General features: G+C 41.4%; 1 protein-coding gene across 19 annotated transcripts in view; it reads right to left on the bottom strand.

The window, feature by feature from the left end:
• EPHA5 (EPH receptor A5) overlaps positions 1-16,036 on the bottom strand; it is a 200,144-nt gene that overhangs the window by 140,462 nt on the left and 43,646 nt on the right. For all 19 annotated transcript variants that reach the window (XM_088163773.1, XM_088163775.1, XM_088163787.1 and 16 more), the window contains one exon: positions 14,092-14,755. In XM_088163773.1, coding sequence (XP_088019899.1) covers positions 14,092-14,755 — 664 coding nt within the window. The remainder of the gene's footprint in view (positions 1-14,091; positions 14,756-16,036) is intronic.

Below are 16,036 nucleotides of genomic sequence, written 5' to 3' on the forward strand. Positions count from 1 at the left end.
TCTGTTGCCTACAACCAACTTTTAAGGAAACATTGCGTGTATTCCTTTTTAACTGGAAGCAATCAGAATTGCTCTACAAATGCAGTTTTACATAAGAGCAGAGGTCTCTTGACAAGAATCTCAACTACTTGTTTCAAAGCAGTGGGTAATAATCAGGAGAAAAGAAAAATACTCATCATCATCTCTTTACAGTCCTGTGACCGCTCATTTGTTTGTATCATAACAGCATCTAAGTCAAAGACCACAGACATTTGCTAGCTGTTTGACAGATAAGTGCAATTTCGGCACTTATCCACCTGCCTGTTCTTTCTAAAAAGCATTTCCAAACTGCTCCAGAAAGCCCTGGACACACCAGGGGTACTTGCTTTCAAAGCATGTGTTCCATTTCTGTTACCTGACACAAACCAAACATTTTGTTTGGCATTCGACTGTGAAAATCGTGGCCTTGGAATTCCCTTTCATGCCAGTCGGGAGGAGGCAAGCAGAAAAGCAGTCACCTAAGCTGGTGATCGCTAAAGGTTCCTCCTAAAGGGAAAGTCAGGAGGTGAAAACAATGCACATACAAAACAAGAGGGGCAGACGGGAAGTGAGTAAGGGTTGCCGGAAAATATTTACTTGAAGATTTGAACACAAAGGAATCTCAAGCATTCCTTGCTTGTGCAGTGGATTTGTTGCCACAGACTATTTAAGGTAAAAATCTGCCATATTTATCCTCCAGCCATGTCAGTTCAAGTTACTCCCCTGGGGCCCTGACAACACAACATCACTTTGCAAAACATGCGCAAGGAGGCTACACCATCTTATGTTAGAAAGGAAGTTCATGTCTAAATCCTTTACAGGACAGCAAGAGAGATGAGAAAAATTGCTAATGATCTTGAAGCAAGGATGGCAGAAGTAGGAGGCCTGAGCCTCCTAGCTCCATGAAAATTAGTTTGTGGGACCTTCAGCAAGTCACCTAGTTTTGTGTTTCAGTTCTCCCTCCTAATACCTATCCACACACTGTAATATACATGTGTAGAGAAGGCTGGAAAACTCTTCCAGAAGGCAGCCAGGGTGAAACATCAAGAGCTTGAATGCAGCAGTGATAAATCCCAGAGATCTTTCAGACTAATATTATTCTTTCAGTAGGTGTGGTGGCAGAGGGGGATCACCACATTTTCCAAGTGCTGCTCTGTAAGCTATGCCAGGCATCTTCAACACAGTAATCTCAGGATATGGGATTGACTGAGACTCATGAATGCTAGACAAAGAAGGCAGCAGGTCTCCAGGAGTGAAAATGAGCAAGGATAAGACGAAACACTTCACTGTGTAACTCCTCCTCCTGCATGACTCCTCTCGTGGACACACTACCAGCTGAGGATAAGGCAGTGCTGGTTACTCCAAGTGAGAAAGAAAGGCCAAAGGCTCTGCACCACAAACACACCTTGCAAGAGAAAGCCACAGCCTGCTAGACCTTCTACAAACCTGTCAGCCAGTGCTGACAGCTGCAGCCCACATGGTATCCTGGAGCAGGGCAGGGACCCTGGCACTGCAAAGTAGCCAAGAGCACCTCAGGTTTAGCCCTTCTGCTTTAAGGAGCCCTGCAATAAAGTCTTCCCCTGCCATAAATGTCAGGGTGGGAATGGAGATGCTTGAGATCTGTGCTGGGGTATCGCAAGCAGCCACAGTACCACAGCAGCAACACTTCAGCACTTCATGCCTGCAATGAAGTACTGCTGATAATTAGCAGTGAAAACAGTACTGCTATAAACAACTACAATACTCATGTCACTAGTGCTATCCCCAGTTCGGGGCAGGTTGAAGATGGACATTAATAAAATTATCTTGTATCTTTCTTGGTCCTTCAGGTCTATGCCCAAGCAAGCCAGGAGTTAAACATTAAAATTATACTACTTTTAATACCTGAAATATTTTCCATCAGTATCAGAGTGCCCAGATAATTTATATATCACAAATATGATTTGGCAGGATTAAATTTGAAAATGATATATCAAGGATTTGTTACTGGAAGGGAAAACATTTGCAGCATACAACAGACCAACAGAAGAAAAGCCTGATTGCCGTGATGAATAATGCATATTTCCTATGGTATTAATTAACCTTGTACTCTAGTAAGATATTATGGAACAATAAGTCTAATCTGAACGTCGACTGACACTCTTCCCAATGGCATCTGGAAATCAGTCTTTGAAACATCTAAAATTTGAATCTGTTAAACTAGAAGCCTTTGCTCAATAAACTTTCAGGAGTATTTTTGTTACTCTGTATTCACAGCCCACTGTGTTTTCATGCACATACTCAGCACAAAACACTGAAGGTGACAACCAGAAATGTTCTAGCTCCAATTTCCAAGGGCCCTCACCCACCTGTCAGCAGCATGCAAGCAATAACGTGGTGCCTCCCAGTAAATCCCACAATGCACATTAGTCCAACAGACAGAACTGCAGTGTGACTGTTGTGCTGCCTCTGCTTCTTTCCAACCAGAGTGGCAAAATACAGTAAGCTCACTGAAAATGAACACTACAACTTTAAGCTGGTGCTTTTATGCCTCCAACATAAAAGTAAATGCCTCAACCAAAAAAACATTCATTCTAGTTTGGGCTGGTTTTGCTTTTCTTGTAAAATACTCATTTTCTTAGCCCAGAACTACACATGGTATTAAACATGGATGCCACATTAGAGACATCGTGTTTTTAGTTGTGTGCACAGTGCCCACAAAAAACAGCAAAATGACTTGCACATACCTGAATGACTGAAGACACAGAAGGATTCATGCACAGGTATCTTATCACTTTTCGTGTCAGTTTACACTCATGGAACCAAGTTTCCAGACAACACTTGCCAGTGTTTTACACACCAAGATTTGATCCAGCATAGTCTTTTATTGGGAAAAAAGCCAAAAACAAACTAAACCTACAACAACAAAAAAAAACCCCAAACAAATTAAACAGCAGAAAAGAAGAGGCCACCAAATCAAACAGTCTCACAGTATTCTGGAAGGGCAGGATTTGGCAGAGGGCACTTTCCCCCATCTGCCAGTGCACTTAACATGCTACATTTCAGAGCTACGGCATGATCCAATGTCTTCATCATCGGGATGACACAACTCATCAATGCCATTAGCCACTCTCAGAGCTCAGTCAATAACAGACTCACACAACCATTTCACTCGTCCCTGAGCACGAGATTTCCAGCTGGCAGCCATTCCACACACCTCAGAAAAAACACACCAGGAGATGTCTGACATGACTGCTGAGTACTGTGTTACTGATGCATCCAGGAGACAAGAGCCTGAAAATATCAATGATGAGGATGCCAAGTGCAGAATTCTTGCTCAGTTGAGCACACAGCAGCACCTTAGGGAAGGCTTCCTATGATGCACCATGTCCTGCAGCCAGGCTCAAGGCTTGCTATGGCACTTTTAAACTAATTAGAGTGAGAAGTGACTGAGAATTTCTTTCTTACTCTCTTCAATGGAGAAGAGTGCAGAAACAGGTGGATGAACTTTAGCCTGTGTCCCCCTGCATCAGATAGAAAAAGACAACCACAAAACGCTAGAAACTGATATTCAGGAAGTTTGGAGGAGATCAGGATCAGACTACTTGCTGACAAATAGGTCTGAGTTACACCAATTATCATGAGCTGAATTTCTTTCCTATAGGCTGTGTTTGCTGGAAGTCAGTGAAACGCTTAATAAAGATCTAGGCCGGGAAATAATTTAGTTAACATATCATAAAGGATTATAATTACCCTCCCACCAAAATCAATGACAAAATCCCCACTGACTACAGAATGCACAAGATCGCACCGCAACTCATTTTTGCCAGGAAACCGGCAACCAGATGTATCAGTCTAGCAGCATTACCCTACAGCAAGGTCTCTCAGTACTTCTGCTGGGCTCACTAGTGCAGGCACCATCAGGATGGTTTCCTTCTCTCCCTAGTACTAGCTAGACCCTCAATCTGGACCAAATGCCTTTGCACATGAATGATGGATTAAGTCTCTCGAGTATAAGCTTGTCTCTGCATCTGCCTGTGTGGGCCCACACTGCCCTGACCCATGCTTGACTGTAGGCATTACCCCCGTCTAAATTCCCTGCTGACGCTTTGTTAAAGGATGCTACTGCTGTCACAACACATGAGCAGGTCCTAGCTGCCGTGACACTTCATTTGTCTGGGGAGCAGCAATGCCTGTAAGGATGACTGCCCTGTTTTAGTGGAAGTATGCACGACAATCAAGGCCAGCTAAGCAAACTAGTTTTGACACATTAAATCATGCTTGAACTGTGAAAGCAAAGAAAAATAATATAAAAGCTTTTCTAAACAAAACCAAAACAAAACAAAAATAAAAACAACAAAAAAAGAAAAAACAAAACAACAACAAAAAACCCAAACAAAAACAAACAAATCAAAACAAAACGAAAAAACAAAAACAACTTTACAAATAAATAAATGATATGGGCCACTCTTGTGCCTGGGGGTGGAGAAAAGTTTTTATCTGAGCCTGACTGAAGACTTTGGGTAGGCAGAGAGGGAAAGATTATTTTGCAAGACAGATACCTACCTTTTACTTCATAGGTCTGTAGCCATTTCCATGCATTTCACTTCTAGAAAGTCTCTTGCTGATCATCTGCTCTGGCAGTGAAAGAGCATCAAGTGTTCGTTAAAAAAAAAAAAAAAGCAGACCCAAAATCAGGTAGGACAGGAAGAGTAAAATCCCATCACCTGTCTGTTTACCCTTTATGAGCATGTTCATGTGCCTACAAATGGCCTGACCAACATCTGACTTGGTACTTGAGGGTCCCATGATTGGTTTTGTGACAGTACTCTGTGAGCCTTAACCTATTTTTGCCTCCAATTCCCTTTGCAGGCACTTTGCTCTAGACATTGCAGCCTGCAATAACAACACTCAATCTGCTGCAAGTCAACCATTAGAGGAAATCCCAGCAGCACAGGGTCACAGGGCATCTCCCCATCATCTTGGACCTCTTCCTCCCTGCTGTGAATTTCTCCCAGTAATTAACATGCCCAATTGCTTTGGATTTATACTAATAAAACACTGGCTCCAGTCCCAAGATTCCAACATTGCTGTCACTTCTCGAACCTGTGCAGAGTCCCAGCAGTAATGAAGTCCACAGTCCACGCTCTATTACTGCCTGGCTTGCAAGTTATCTGAGAAGCAGTTTGGAGCTGGGAAGCTGCAGCCTGCAGGTTGCTTCCGCAAAAGTACAAATTAGCACATTCCCCATGGTCTGCAGTAATTAAAAAACTTCCTTTCCAGGCTGCTTTCGAAGGCAACATTGTGACCTCTGTCCCCATTGCAATGGGATGACAGACTGCCCAACTTGGTGTAAGCCCTCTAATGCATTATTTGTAGTATTAGTACTGTACCAGAGCGACTTTTCAGGCCATGCAGGAGACAGTAATTTCACTTTGGGGGGCAACTGTCACTTGGAATTCAACAAAGATCATGCTGACTCTCTAGACAAGCTCACTTTAGTCAAGTAATACCAGTCACACACATGCAGAGGGATTGGACAGGCTGCTGGGTCAGGGGATGCTTTTTTCTACACATGCAGAGGGTCTGGTACTCAATAATGCTGAGGTTTTGGCAGTGAAATGGACCCTTAGGCAGAGACGGATTCCCTGGCACAGCTGCCACACTAGGCAGAGCCTCTAGTTGATGTGAGAGACCTGTTCAGAAAATGCACCACCAGGCCAAGTGGTTTACTGAAAGAAAACATCTAACTGAGGTACAAAAGCAAGACTTGAAATGACAATTTCTGTTCAAATTTCATCTCTAGAGGAATGCTAATTTCATTCTTATTTCCCAATGAATCCATCTGGAGGTGATGATCTTAAAAGGACTTTAGGTTAGTCTAAGAGCATAAAAAGAGCACACGAGATCAAGTACAGCACTGATACCCAAAATCCTGGTTCAGGTTCTAATCTCTGAATGGGATTGCATAACTCAGTCTCCAGCCCAAGGCTGTAGTTTGTAAAACCAGGAATAGTGACTCTGACTTAGCTCATAAAGTGAGTAGTTCAAGATCCAACAGAGGAAAGCCCTTCACGTGACCTGGAAGCAGTTTTAATAGTCTGCATTAACTATTTCCTTCCTCACATTGAAACACCCACTTCTCAAGCAGCAGCAAAACTACTCATAAGCTAGTCAAAGCCTACCATGAGGACCTGGCTCAGGATATCCCTCCAAGTATCACTGCAAGAATGGGTCACATCTCAAGTCAGCACTAAACACTAGGGCCACACTGGTCAGGCAAACTTGTCAGGAAAGCTGAGCTCACCACCATCACTACCACAGCAGGCTCTACGAGGACCATGAAGATGCAGTTGAAGATGCTCTGCTGATGTGTATCCTCTCCTACCCACCCTGCTTCGTCCTGATACTACCACTTACCTGCAGCTCTCAAAGCCTGAATTTTCAGGAGAAGGGAAGTAGAATTTTTCTTGGAATTAAATTGATTGACTGTCATTTTCAGTGAGAATAAAGTTATCATCTTAAATCCCAGTTTTTCAAACTTCAGATTTTTTTTTCAGGGACATAAATTTATAAAGATAGGTGTATGAAAGGAATAAGGGGCATCCACAAGCCTGGAATTGCCTCTTTTGTCTTGGGATTTGTTTTTTTTCCTCTAATATGTTTTGTGTATACATTTTGGGGTTTATATAACACCTACCCCTCTGAGTTTGCTCCAGTATTAAAAACCTCTTAACCACTTTGGAGGAAATAAAAAATGGAAGCTCATCAGAACCATGTTCAGTACAATCTTAAGCCTGTGTTGTTCATATATACAATTCTGTCGATACTAGATTAACTTCTTCAGTGACAGAAAATTAGCAATCTTCCAGCAAAATAAATGAGTGTCTCTTTTATCATGAAGAGCAGATTCAACTCTTTCTACAGACATATGTATCACAGTCTCTTTGCTTTGTTCATTCTACTGAACACTTACCTTGTAAAGGATACAAGTTTATTCAGCTAAAGAAATAAAATAAAATTTAAGATGTGAATCTGTCCATGCATAGCACAATTGTAGCCTGCTTTTGTGAAGCCTGGATTTCAACCTCAATTTTAACCCAGAGAAAGTGAAAACGGTCAAGACAAGATGTAAAGCATGGAGGGAGGAAAGCTTATTACTGAAATGTGAACACATCATTAACTACTGTTAAGTGTTTCTAAATGAGAAATACAAAACTGAAAACCCAAATTATGAGCAAAACAATAGTACCACTTTATTTTAATATCTCATATAATTAGGTGGAATGAGGGCTCTGACAAACAAACTCTAGCAGACCCTTGGCAGTTCAATGGTTGCAGCCACCCTTCTGCTACAGATCACCATCTAGGGAGAGTGTCCCCAGGCCAGGACATCAAGACAAGCACTCCATTGATCACATCAATCATGGGCAAACTATCCAGTTTTACAGAGGCAGCAGCAGCTTCCAGCACTGGGGCAGAGTGGGCAGCTGAGAACAGCCATATCTTAAATGAAGGCAATTAAATTCACTGCATTGCCAACAAGCATTCATGCACTTTATCCTTAGTGTTTCTCCAGAGTCCTTAATTGTTTCTAAAAACCACAATTAATAAGTGAGCTGTTTCCAAGCCATTCAAAATCAAAGGCAGCAATCAGAAGAATCTAACAATGGCCAATCTAACCATGGCCAACACTCCTGCAACACCTCTGCCATCCCATAATTTAACAAATTTCCTAATCTACCAATGGATACAATATCTTCAAGAATGATAAAACCAAACAAAGACACCATTCAAGTAAATACCATTTAGTTATCTCGGACCAAACTAAAAAGCATGCCCTAAGATCTGTCTCAAATATCTTATGGCTAAGAAGCAAGCATGACCTTCACAGTTTACACTTCTGAAGCCATTTCCAAACCTTATTTTATTTGCACTGCTCAATCTCTACTTTGTGAAGGGAGTAAAGTATGTCCTTCTGAAAGGTGACTGCACAGGAACCAGACTGCAAAGAACAGAAAGGTTAAGTTGGTCAAAGTAGCAGCCTAAAAGCATTGCTGCAGAACAAGGAAAAGATCTTCAGTCATTGGGGTTATGAGTACACAAGGTAGTGCAGAAAGTTACAGCTCATTAATAAAGCATAAAGTATTGCACATAGATGGACACTATGCCTCCTATAATAAGGAGGGCAAATATACACACACAAAACAAAACAAATAGCGTAATATTTAATCAGCCCTGTTGCAATATAATTTTGATTTGTGCAAAACATTTCCCTGCTCTTGTTAATTATTTCAGCTGCAGAACAAAACATCTAAATATATACATGCACACACCTCTCTACAGAATAAAACCCATTCTCCCTCCAGTGACAACTGCCTTTTGCATTCAAATGGCCAAAAATTCAGCTACTCTGACTCTGGCTGGGTTTGTGACTAATTAAAATTAACTAGATACTTCAGCTCATAATTATATAAACACCTAGCATGCTATACTCCCAGCCAATTTGGTTTTAATCAGAAAAACACTCAAGAAGTATGAATGATGGGCAAAGAACTCCCTGGAGGGACAACTGTATTTCCAAATTCAGTATTCTCCATACACCAAATATTTCCATCAATATTTTTCTTGCCATGTAATAACCTCCCAATAGAACAATTAAAAAGAGATTTATTTTTTTTTACCCTAGGCTTTGCTTGCTTTCCACTCCACTATGAAGGTAACAGCACACTTTCCTTATCCACCTGAGTCCCAGCTGGGAAGTCTCCCACAAGACAGGCAGAATTTAGCAGTATGCGGCCTTTCTAGCATAGGTAATAAGGAGAAGAAAGATAATTCAGCCAACATGAGGTAGAGAGGCAGGCAAGTTGTGGAATGGACTAAAGAAAAGTTGCCCCCCCTTCTGCAGCTATATCAGGTGTAAAAACAGAAACACTGTTTTCTCTGGAGCAAAAGACCAAGTTTCAAAATAAGGTTACCTGTGCAGCAGCATGTTTCCATTTTTAGAAATAAGGGAAAAGGGAAGGACATGGCTCAGGTGCTGCACTGTGTCACCTGAGAAAACAACACATAATATGCAAATACACAGGGCTCTCTTTATTGTGGTATCAGTTATCTGTTTTATTCACAGTCAGGCTTCGGAGAAAGCTGCTGTGCAGACTGAAAAACACAAGAGTCATAAAGCATGGCTCTGCCATCATTACATTTGTAAGTCCTCAGTTGTCTCCCAACCCTCCACAGATATTGCCTCTGCTCCTTGCCAGCCAAGGGTCACCACCTCTGCCTCCTTGCTCCTGGCCCAGCTCTAAATAAACAATTGCCTCTGAATATCCTTCTAGTGGCTGATCAATGGGATGGCAATCACTGCTCTGGGAAAGTGCCTTCAAACAGTCTGCACTGATTGCTCCACTTTTGGAGGAAGATGAGTAACTGTGCTTCACCCCCAAACAGCCAGCAACAAAATCATCCAATAACTGATTTAGCAGGTAAGCTTCTAAACTACATAAGTTAGATGTCAATTAGTTTTAATTAAGTCCAAAATAAAAGACACAAGGTTTTTCTGCAGCCCTTGTTTTCTGTAAGAAACTAATTTCTCTTGGCAAGAGCTCAGCTGAATCACCACACAAACAATGAACAATCAGCAAAAATAAATATGATTTTGTAAATGCATTGAGGTATGCTCAGCAAAGTTGATTAAGGGAAAAATAATCAAACAAACATCAATTTGAAGACAGCAGAAGGGCTTGAACATTCTAGAGGTGTTTTACAAAAAAAAAAAATCTAGCTATTTTTTCTGGCAGCAGCTCCTTTCTAAAACCACAAACTATACCCCAACCCATCTTTCCTCCAGCCCTCAGAAGACAGCAAGGGTAAAGAAAGATATCACTGAGCTTTCCTCCATTATTTTGTCCACCTCTAACATCTGTAACCTTGTCTATACATTCTAGCTAGCTAAAACCAATTGTACTCCTCCTGATGTCTCTTCAAGCGGAAGCACGTACCAATTCTCAGAAAGGAGAGTGTCACTTTGGCACTCCTCCTGTGCAGTTTTATTTTTCGTCCATTTTTTCTTTACTCAAATATTTAATAAATTTGTGCTTCAGCTCTCAAGTAATCTGAAAAAAGATCAGGCTCTGCAAAATCAATTACATTTGCAGTTAGTAGTCTGTAGCCCACTGGACACTAGCAGGACCTCACCACTACAAATGTGTTTGGCTCTCATTAGCTTAACATGTCAACATCCCCTCTCTTCCAGTTGTACAGGCTCAACTGTCCTTAAAGGCATAAAAATAAGTACTTCTTCCTGCTCACTAAAAACATATTGGGCTGAAGGTGAGGATGAATACAAAGACAAATGCCAGAAGGTACCCTTGTTGTGGTATTCATTTCCTACACAAACCCCAATGATGAGCACTGCTATTTACAGTAAGCAACTAAAACTGAAATTACAATAAAATTCACCTATGCCAGTGCAGGAAGAAAGAAAGCTGAGACCAGGTAGATAATTTTTTTGGTCAAACCCATAAATGGGTAAAATCAGAAATTTCAGCGGCATCAATTTTTTTACACCAATTTTAACAGCATTTTAAGATCTGTCCCTCAGCTTTGGTTGAGTACTGTCTGCTAGCAGGCAAGCTGGCAGAGACCACCATTAGGAGACATGAAACTGGCCAAGCAGACTTTGAGAGTGGGCATTTTCCTCAAGGACCCATTCAGAAAGCACCAGCTGAACTGAGGTAAAGCCCATAACCATCAGTTTTTCAGTGGTACCAACTGACCACTCTGGAAACCAACACAGAAATTCACAGAGCAACTGCTTTCATTTCTCTAATTAACTAGTACAGCAATATATTCTTGTGAATAATGAACCTTAACACTGGTCCTTTACAAGCATGTCCTGACACAGTCACAATTTACCTTTAGCTGTCCCTAGCAGTTGCTGATAAATGTGCCATGTTGCCAAAAGAGGTGTAAAAATCCAAGTAGTTTGGGGGGTTTTTTTACGTAACTACTACCTAGCCGCCATATTAATTGAGTGAGCACGTTATATTAGGAGATTACACCATGTCATATTTACAATCTCAGAGTCATCAGTGAGAGAAATTGTTCAGCAGTTACGGACAGTGCCTTCTTCAAACAGGAACCCTGCTGACAAGATGACGAATTCTGAACATCATTGCGAATTAATGATTTGAAGGCAGAAGGGATTTCAATAGTTCTCATATGTTTTTGAGGATGACTGGGATTTACATCACCTCTAATAAAAAAGTGTAGTCTGCTCTGTCCAGATATGACACTAGAGATTGGAAAATGTCACCTTTGAAGTAGAAATTTTAATTTAAAAAGCCAGGCTCTTCAGGGTTGAAAATGTTTCTCAAAGCATGGTCATGAAAAGCTTGCTTACTAAGTGAAAGCAACTGGAAGACCATTTGCAAGATGCACCCAAGTGATTCACAAACCAAAGGTCAGAAGTTATTTAGGTGTTTGTGAAAGCTACACAGCAAAGTGCCAAAACCATCATTATGTCACGCAGGAGCATGGAGTGCATTTCCTTAGAATCAATCAGACTGTGAAAAAAAAAGTTCAACATTTACAAATACATAGGACCTTTCTTGGTCTTACTTACTCTGCTTAGGGATGCAAAGTTTAACTTCACTGTCCTAGAAGACAATCTCATCTTTGTGAACGTAACAATAACCAAACCAGAAAGCATTTTACTCACAAGGGATATTGACATGAACTCCCGTACATGATGAATACAGACCTCCTGAACTGCCTAAGGCTGAATGCTTCCTATCAACAGAGCATCTTGGAGTCAACCGGCAGGGAATGCTTGGCATAATGACCTGGGTTAAACAGTACATACAAATGGGGCCCTCAAACAGAATTTGCCATAGGCACTCAAGTCCCATTGATTTGGTGATGGAATTTAGTGCTATCCCACAAAAAAAATTACTGGTTTTAACACCTCTAGAGAAATAAAATGATAAAAATTCTGTCGAGGGTCAGCTGTAGGTGAAGTAAAGAGCAGTTTATGTGGATATACCTTTGGAACAGGGCAGGGATACACCACCACAAAGCATCTTTACACTTCCTAGTTGTGATCACAGGCCTACCCAACACAGTCATAAATTGAGAGGCTACATACTGTCCCCTTGATTAAGGAAAAAAATTTAAAAAAACCCCAACATGCACCCAAAACCATAAAGAACAACCTTTAATCACTAAGGTCTTCTCAAAACATATCCCAGATTGCTATCTCAACACTGCCAGAGATGCAACCTCTCTACAGGCAGCACAGCTTCTTCAATGATAGTCTCAAGTTTCTGGTTTAAGTCCGTAGTTTTTTGGGTTTGGTGGTTTGCTTCATAGCTGGTTTTTTAAATAGTGTTTTGGTTTGGCTTTTTTGTTTGTTTGTTTCTTTTCTTTTTTGTGAGACCTCTAAGAGTGCTTTGAGAAATGCAGCATCAGAGGGCAGGACTTGAAAGGTGACTAATAGAGGACTCCTTTCCTACAAAAATTCTTACAGGTGGACTGACCTCAGTGTCTAGACCTAGCACCAAACCAGTGTCTTGTCACTTTGTGACATGGTATTTTCTGCCATAATTAAGCAAAACCTTGCTGATCTATCAACCAACATCCCTCGTCTGTGGCAGTCTAAATTTCCTCAACTTGAGATAATGTTGATCTTAGCACCCCCTTTGTACAGTACCAAATATCGAGTCAGTCTCTTCTTCTCCCCTAAAAGGAGAAATATCTTTATTAGCACAGACACATTAGCACATAAAACACATTTTGCTGTACTGACTATACCTCTAGAAAAAGGACACTATTCTGGTAAAAAACCTCATTCCATATGCTGTTTAGTAGAGTCTTCTCCAACACAAACATTTATCTCAAACATTACATCTTCTCTCCATGTCAACCTTTGAAGAGATTTGAACTATCTTCAGGGTCACAGGCATGTGACTGAGGACTAAAGGATCAAGGCCACAGTTTGTTGCAGATATGCACTGATCTATTCTTTGCACCACACTACAAATACCAATAATGAGTTTCTGGAGTGAGGCGAAGAGAAAATGCAACAAAGACTTCAGCTGAAGTGGAATTCCTCTGCCTTCTCCACAGTATGTATTACTATCCATTATTAAGTAGCTGCAAAGACAAGCCAATTAAGATGGGACTGATAACCAATATATATTAATTTTGCAAAAAGCAAACTGTATTGAAAACTTTGTTTACCCTTCTCTTTTACAAGCAAATTAGTTTTATGTATTTACAACAGAAGGGCAAGTTTTATAAACAAGCATGCAATACAGAAAACCATAGAATGAGATTATACACTCAGAGTATATTGTTGTTCTTTGTTAAGTATTCTTTTTAAGGTCTTGAGCTTTAGATACCCTAGATCTCTGGCCTCTGATAATTCAGGAGACCTATGCTGACCAGCAACTTGTCAACCTCAGCCAGCTACTTGTGGGAAAACTTCAGGATATGTGGAAGCATTTTTATCAGTGGGGCTTTAGGTTTAACTCTGAGCAGATGAGCAGCTTTGTATTTATTTACCAGAGAGGAAAATCAATCAACTCACACCACATCAAATATCCAGCCCCTCACAGAGAGATAAAGACAGAAAAACACACTCCTTCACATAGAAAACCAAAATGCATCTTCTATAGAAAGATTAACTTCAAAAATTCCCTGGTACAGTCCAGAAAAGAAAACCAGGCTTCTAAGACTCATAAGGAAACGCTGATACTGAAGAAAACATAAATCTCTAAATAACAGATAAGACTACAATTGTCTCATGGACTCAATAGTACAGTGCTCCAAAAGTAAGAGCAGAATGCCAGATGCTCCTTGTTGGCAGCTTTGTAAGCACCAGAAGCAACTGCATATAGGTGTCATCTGCATGACATCCAGCCCAGGCCTCTGTCTTCCTGCTGTAACACTTACTCAAAGGACCTCAGTGGAAGTGAGAACCTGACCCAACACTGTCAACCCAACCAGGCACAGAAAACATGAAAGAGAAGAAAGCCCAGACTGGCCATCACCTTGGAAGCACAGCACAGCACCCTTCCTGCAAACCCTTACCTTGGCAGGTGTTGTTCTTCTCCTCATACCCTGCCTTGCACAAGCACTTTCCGATGGGCACCAGCCATTCCCCCTCTGCACTGCAGTGCATCTTCGGTGCCTCCTCAGTCACTGAGTGGTTGATGCAGACACCTGACACCTCCAGGAGCTGCGAGGAATCCGCACCCGTGATGGTGTCAGGGAAGTGGGCCAGGTTACGTATAACTGATGGGCATTTCTTGTAGTACACGCGCACAGAAACCAGGGCAATGCAGGCACCCACATCCTGGAAAGCGAGGTAAAATCCCTTTTTTGTTAGGGGCCCAACATCTCTCACCTCCGTGTTAAGCTTCATTACTCTGTCTCCAAGGTCTAACTCTGTGAAGCTCTCATCAGCAGCAATGGTATCAATCTTGATGTACTGGTTTTCTTTGATGTTCCTCCCATCTTCATCATCTGATTCAAAGTAATACATGTTAAAAGTCTCCTTGCACGTCCCAAGTCCTCCTGGAAGGCTGTTACAATCCCTCAGGGTGAATTTGAGCTCAATGAAGATGCGGGATGCCCCTTCATTAGAGATCCAGCTGGTCAGAAGCCAGTTGTTCTGATTCTGTTCCATTACCTTGCATACTTGGTATGTGTGTATTGGAGCATAGTTTTCATCCACTTCACCAATTTCTTCCCACTGCATAAAAACGAAAAGTATTTTTTAAAACTGTCACAACTCATGCATACTTTTAGCTTTCCCATTTAAGAGCATCTTGGGCTTCAGAACTCAGGACTTGGGGGGGGGGGGGGGGGCGGGAAATGTTTTAATTGCCAAGCTTTCTGTACTAGAGGCTCGATACATTCCTGGTAAAGTCTGATAAGTGACCCTTTATAAATAGGAAAGGATGCCAGTTAAAACCCTCTTTTATACAGTTCAAAAGTGGGAAAATATATTGCTGGGTTTGGTCACTAGTATTCAGTTAGGAAACAAAACAAAAGCAGATGGGGCTATTTCTGTGAGCTTTTCCAATGCATCCACAGTTGTCCATCCCCGTGCCCCCAGGCTCCTTTCTACCACATCCTCAAATCACTGCCCCACAAAACAAAAACCACACTTCTACAAGCTATACTCCCCCACCAAACAGCATTCCAGAAAATCAGTGGAGTAATAGAGTAAATAAATGGGCCTTTGCTCTCCCAAAGTGCGCTAGTTCTTGCTCATGCAAAGAAAAGATTACAGGTTACAGGGATTTGCAAATCTTGAGCTTTTTATGTGCTACACAGGTTTTTAAGCAGAGCTCCAGGCAACTTTTTGCAGCTCTTTATGGGAATTGTAGCAACTGTTTGTTCATTTTATTTTAGCCATACTCTGAAGGGCATCACTTGGAAGAAATGCTTTTTCCTGATGCAGCTCTGAGTCAGTAGCATCACAATTGTACCTACAATAGATATACACATTAGCGTTTCTTCTCTGCTTTTGACAACCATAGTGTTGCATTAAGAGATTAGATTAACCATCTAAGTGCAGCAAAGAACTCAGGAGAGCCAATGTTGGCTTCAGTTTTGTTCCCTTCTACTTTTAACCCACTCATCTGCAAGAGCTAAACTCCCAATGCCTCCTCCATCCTCTGCTCAGCATTGCTTCACACACCTGATCACGGCTACGGATGCAGCACAGAGGAAATGCACAGAGCATAATTCAAAGGTACTCCCGTTTCACGCTGCGTATCTTCTAAGCGCCAAAGGCCAATTTTTTTCCTTGGAAGTACAGCCCGAGATAAAGTTGAGAGCGTTCTCAGCCCAGATGCCATTACTGCAGAGCCGAGGTAGAACACCCTCAGAGTCAATGTAACAATTAAGATTTTTTTAAAATTAAATGTTGTTGTTAGATTTTAATTTAAAACAGCGGCAAGAAGCAACATGAGAACATAACCCAATGGTACAGTCCAAAATGAATAATAAATATCACTACCAGAAA

Source organism: Sturnus vulgaris, chromosome 4 (genome assembly GCF_052056855.1).
Source record: "Sturnus vulgaris isolate bStuVul1 chromosome 4, bStuVul1.hap1, whole genome shotgun sequence".
NCBI lineage: Eukaryota > Metazoa > Chordata > Aves > Passeriformes > Sturnidae > Sturnus > Sturnus vulgaris.